The following is a 5,832-nucleotide window of genomic DNA, read 5'->3' as shown; positions in this document are numbered from 1 at the left end:
ACGTTGGAACTTTTGTTTAAATGTATGCAAATTTTGGTTGAATCGATGTTAAATTTATGCATATTTATGTTTACTCCGTTAAATATAGGAGATTGGCTAGGTCCGGCCAAAACTTAATAGAGTAAAAAAGATACTCCACTAAGGGTTTACTCCACCGGATACTCCACTATTTTTAGAGAATTGGCTAAAATGCCCAAAGCCCCGGCAGGGTATATTTTCTCCACTAGCTCCTATCCGAGGACTAACGGACCTTCAATGAAAAACAACTCAACAAGTTTTTCGCAGCCCACGCATACTCTGCTGGAAAAGGGAACCATACAGACAGACAAGGTACTACCGATTTACATTAACTGTCAAAATCAGCAAGTCAATGATCCATTTCTTTACAGTTTACGCAACCTATTAGCCAATGATAGCTGGAACCTGCTGAAAAGATACAAGTAGGGAACATTTAGTCGGGTCAAAATTTCTGGACAAGGAAATATTCCAAACATGTCCAAATTGATTTGCAGAGGCACCTCACGTATTGACAATTCCGTTGCCTCTGCCGGTACTAATCCCACCTTGTTTTGCTTTGCTTTTGTCTAGCCCGATGGACTGCACGAGAGGAGTAGATAATCAGAAGAAGAAAAGTAATCGCTGAATGCATGTTGGATCATTCTGGAAAACTGGAGAGAGGTATTCTTGGTAATCTGTAGTTCTGTAACATTACACACATATTGATGTATTTACCTCAGTGCTAAGTCAGCTTCTTGCTCAACTTTACGCAGACTTACATTCATATACAGTCCCTGTGGAAGAGAATGTTTGTTAAGTGTAATTTTATACCCGAAACAGAAAGTGTGGCATAGGGGAAAGAATGAACTGAAGCTTGGTCTCAGTTGATTCGAGACATGCATTTCTTTTAGTATCAGCACCGTGGCTACCCATTCAAGTAATCACAGGACCATCATGGATGACGACAGGCCTACAGCAGCTATTGTTTTAGTCAAGCGTTTCAGAAACGTGCAGTGTTACTTGTATCCTTCACCGTTTGTCAACAATTCAAACGTGCAGTACTACAGCAGCTAAGTTTCAGAGATTGCAATTTCACTAGACTATCCGGATCAAAAAAAGTATTTAGAATTAAATACTTTCAGCCATCTCATTGGTGGCGGGGCAGGCATAAACTGGGAGCTTTCAACTGATCTAAACAAACTCATCCTAAGACCAACATGAACATAATCACCTACTATGGTGTCTTGCATAGTCTGCCCGTGAGAGATACAGCATTTTATAGTTTGTACCTCTATCGCAAATTGAAAGCAACCTGATCATGCACAAGACACTGAAGTAATTGGATAGTGCTTCCTTACATTGGTTGTATGGATGGTGGCCCCAGTGGTCATGCTGATTTTTTGATCTGCCACAAGCTGAATGTCCACCTTTTGTATGACAATTGCAAGTGCCACGATTGCTTCTAAAAGAGCAAACTGATCTCCAACACACTTTCGAGGACCTCCACTGAAAGGGATAAACCTGGCAAAAAGAGGTGATAATGGGAGCACCAAAAAAATGTAACCATTTTGCAACAGTAAAATGACAGCATAAAAGAATGTATCTCAAGGTTACTTTCTGACCTGAAATCGGTGTTTGACTCATTTGGAATGGGACCCTCCAAATCAAATCTCTCTGGGATGAATTCATCTGCTCTGTCCCATACCTTCAATAGGAACAAAAGAATAATTATTGCAATGATAAAGTATTGGAATGCTGTCCAATTATTCATGCCTGGACACTGCCCGAGGATGACGATATGCAGTAGACAGAATACTTCCAAGTTTTCAACCTCTGAAACTTAGCGTGATAAGAGTTTCTCTTAGTTCATGTTATCATTCTATTGCGTAAATTGGTAGTTTGGTATCATAAATCCATAATATCATCAGTGTAGGCAGCATCAAGGTCATACACATACATAAGCTATTTAACTGGTAGGTCATGGCTTTGCGAATCTTTGAGTAACCATACACATATAGGTAATTAACTCTATTGTTCATCAATAGACTAGACATAGATATGCTATATTTCACTATGCAAAGTAGTTGAAAAATAGCTTAAAAAAATAGTATCAGCCAAGATCACAAGATGTAATATTCAGATGAAAAAGGATACCTCGGGCGATCTGTGTATATTGTACACAGAAATCATAATATCTTGACCAGTTTTAACCTTGTAGTTTCCAGGAAGCACATCATCAACTAGTGCACGCCGTATCAGCACCTGTTAATACAGTGTCCTTGAGTAACCAACACTAACTCTGAAGTTGCTTGTCTGAAGCACAAGGAATTACAGGAGGATGTGGGTATAGCCGCATGGACTCATTGATACAGCGCATCAAGTACTTCAGCTCTTTTACATCTTCATATCTGGGGAGTCTACCTTGTAGAACACGATCTACCTCATCTTGGGCTTTCCTTAGTGCTACTGGATCCTTCATCAGTGTAACACTGAGCAGTCAATAGATATTAAAGAGATAATTTAAGTAATCTGTTGCTTCTCATTTGGGACTTTACTTGATATAACATTTGGCCAAGATAGAAAGGAGTACCTTACTGAGAAGATAAATAGTCCATGTCAGTACAGAACCTGTTGTTTCATGACCAGCAACTAACATTGACAATAGATCATCACGTAACTGCAAACTGCTGACCTGGATCATATAAAGAAAGCATGTTAGTTAAAGCAGTAAGCAATTGAGCAAAGTGCCTGTAACATAAATAGTGAAACATACAAAACAAATAGCATACGTTGCATGCCAAAACGGCACAACTGGGTTAGCACCAAAAGAATATACTGTGTTCGAAATAGGCTAATTTTATGTCGCTGCGCCAAACAGGTCCTCTGTACTGTCAATACTCCAAAATACTCTGTTATGTCAACACCACGGTATTTTATACCTACAGGCTAAATTACTATTCTTTTACAGGGAAACAGTAGGAGAGCCCTTACAGTAAAATTATTATTCGAAGGCAATCAATAATATGGTCTATGCTGAATACTATCATTTGTACAAGTAAAAGTGCTAACGACTACAGTTAATTTTTCGTCGCTGCGCCAAACAGGTCCTCTGTACTGGCAGTACTCCAAAATACTCTGTAATGTCAAGACCACGGTAGTTTATAATTATACCTACAGGCTAAATTGCTGTTTTTATCAGGAAACAGTAGTGTAGTCCTTGCAGTAAAATTAGTATTCAAAGGTAACCATAATATGGTCTATGCTAAATATAGTCATTTGTATGTGTAAATTTTTGACGCTGCAATAGTAATAGGATGTCAATAATTGCTGCAGAATCAAACATGTTTTCTCTATTCAAACATTTAGTTGAACTGACACTAGCAACATTGATCAGCTGAGCACTCAAATGCATGATGGTTCAATGCCCAGTTAATGATTATCAAATATTGCGAAATTAAATGGATAATAAAATAAGCCATCATAAGGGAAAGATGAAAAACCCTGAGATAATAACAACAATAAGACTAATTTCCAAGATTATATGAAACGAGGAAAGGTAGCTTCCTAGATAGTAGAAACATCAATAGGAACAATAGGAAATTGACATCAAACATTGTTTTAGCTCGAGATAAACTAAACTACCTCTTCACGGCTAGCAAGTAAAAACCGCAGGATGCTAGGATCTGCCTCATTTACATATTCTTCACCCTCAATCTGTTCATTTTCAGCATCTACGATTGCCTTGCATTTTGTAATTAGCTCTTCAACGGTATTCCTTATTGTGTTAACTGCTTTTTCTGCTTTTATCTGTCTAGGAACAATCTTGCACAGCAAATCGATCTGTAGAAAATAAACAAGGATCACATCAAACATCAGTCGTGCAATTTTCCCCTTCTGCAAGTTAGCAAGACCGAAGTCAACCAGAGGTCCAAAATAAGAAATGTAACATGATGAAAGAACCTACCTGCCAGTATGGTAAAAGATCTGTAGAACGAGCCTCAGCTTCTTTGAGTGCAGTGTAAACAGCATCAATAACAGGACTATCTGATGTGAGGGAATCAAAGTTGTAGTTGAACAAGGATAAACCAATCACATCTAATGTCATTTGAGAAAACCTCGCTTCCATATTAACAGGTTCACCGCTCAAAGCATAAGTCTCGAGCTTTTCCACCAATCTCTCAGCACATTTACAGAACACTTTATCAACCATTACTGAGAGAAATTTTTTGTGTAGAGATGGTACAACTGCTCTACGTCTCACCTAAAATAGCAGATTAATAGTAAGTTAAAGAGAGGATTAATACACAAACAAGAGAGGGAGGGCATGAAAACTCAAAATCAAATTCATGTTAATTAGAGGTGGGAAGCTTTCAAATTGCACAAGCATCACTCACTAGAAAATAGGAACTAGTGAGTGTCCCCCTGTGTTCCAATTTCTGAAGAAGTCTAATAGAGTAATAGGGTGTATTTCACAAATACAAGGAAGCAAAACTGAGGGTCGTGGTCCAGTTATCAAAAGATCTACTCTAGTTCTGAGTCTTGTTCTACACACACGAAGTAAAGTTTAATCCAAGTATAGATTGTCATCTTTGAGTATGTTGACCATCAAGTCCAGTCCAGCACCTATAGTCTGTGAAGTAATATTGGAAGGGGCTACACGGACACCATCTACCAGATAGTATATCAGCAAGTAAGGTGTATAACTGTTGTCTTAAGTTAAACTTGTGTAAGGTTGACCAAGTTTATAGAGAAAAAAAACTGTTACATCCACAATACCAAACCAAAATCAGTTGATCCATCATGAAATATGTTTCCATGGTCTATTTCTTTGGTATTATAGATGTGGATACTTTTTGCTATAAACTTTCAAACTGATAGAAGTGTATCTTAGGACAAAAGTTAGTGTGCCTTGTATTTTGGGAAGAAAGGAGTAACTTTTGCACTGGCGTGGAAGCGATTCCTCATTTGCCAGAAATACCCCATTTAATTCTTCATTTGTCAGAGATATAGAGAGAGAGCACACCGTCCAGAGCGCTCCCTCGGCGATGGCGAACCCAGAGCCAAAGAGGAACTCGGAGACCTCGGCGACGAGCCCCTTCTCGTACCGCGTGCCGTACCCGCGGAGGACGTGCTTGGCTACGGCGGGGTCGCTGACGATGACGAAGTCGCGCGGCCCCGCGGCGAGGCGGTAGACGGGCCCTTCCTCGCGGAACCACTTGAAGAGCGGCAGGAAGAGCGCGCCCCCGAGGAGGTCCTGCACGTCGTCGAGCTTGGCGGAGGCGACGGGGATCCCCGAGTCGTCGTTCCCCCGGCCGAGCACCGAGCGGGACAGCGACGTGAGCCAGTCGGGGCTGACCCACGAGGTGGTGGGCTTGTCCCCTCCGCCGCCGCCGCTGTTGTTGCTGCTGCTCCTTGGCGGGAGCAGGCGCAGGCTAGCGTGCCGAGGAGGCAGTCGTGGGGCCCACGGCGGAGGAGGAGACGCGAGCGCGGAGGCGAATGCCGCGGCGGGCATCGCGCAGGCCGCCGCGGGCTACTGTTACTTTGGGTTGGGTTGGGTTTGGGTGTGTGACAGAGAGAAGAGAGAAGAGGAAGAGGATGATGTTTTTTTTTTCTTTGAGACAAGGAAGAGGATGAGGAACCCGCTTTTTTTTTTTTTTGAGAGAGAGAGAGAGAGCGGGGGCGCCGGTATCAGCGTGAGGCTGTGAGAGCAAATCCATCTCCAACGGCCCGTCAAGTTCCACGCTCCACATCTTCAAATCCATCTCCAACGGCCCGTCAAGTTCTTAGCTAGCTAGCTTTCTGATTCTCACAAAAAAAATCTGGCTACCTTTCTGT

General features: G+C 41.6%; 1 protein-coding gene across 3 annotated transcripts; it reads right to left on the bottom strand.

Annotated features, from left to right (window-relative positions):
* Window positions 1–324: 324 nt before the first annotated feature.
* Window positions 325–5,625, bottom strand: LOC123051536 (carotene epsilon-monooxygenase, chloroplastic). 3 transcript variants are annotated; one of them, XR_006424199.1, is made up of 11 exons: window positions 5,021–5,625; window positions 3,962–4,258; window positions 3,640–3,837; window positions 2,588–2,689; window positions 2,330–2,470; window positions 2,152–2,259; window positions 1,620–1,702; window positions 1,356–1,518; window positions 733–791; window positions 519–597; window positions 325–426 (listed from the first exon to the last, which is right to left on the bottom strand). XR_006424199.1 is itself a non-coding variant. In XM_044474438.1 (10 exons), the coding sequence occupies exons 1-10, from the start codon at window positions 5,507–5,509 to the stop codon at window positions 585–587; spliced, it is 1,653 nt and encodes a 550-aa protein (XP_044330373.1). In that variant the 5' UTR covers window positions 5,510–5,625; the 3' UTR covers window positions 325–584. The 3 variants fall into 3 exon arrangements, 1 of the variants encoding a protein (XP_044330373.1); XR_006424197.1 differs by having other exon boundaries at window positions 325–423; XM_044474438.1 differs by having other exon boundaries at window positions 325–597.
* Between the last annotated feature and the right edge of the window lie 207 nt (window positions 5,626–5,832).

The sequence above is a fragment of the Triticum aestivum genome, chromosome 1A (genome assembly GCF_018294505.1).
Source record: "Triticum aestivum cultivar Chinese Spring chromosome 1A, IWGSC CS RefSeq v2.1, whole genome shotgun sequence".
Lineage (NCBI taxonomy): Eukaryota > Viridiplantae > Streptophyta > Magnoliopsida > Poales > Poaceae > Triticum > Triticum aestivum.
This window is presented reverse-complemented; position numbering and strand designations above follow the sequence as displayed.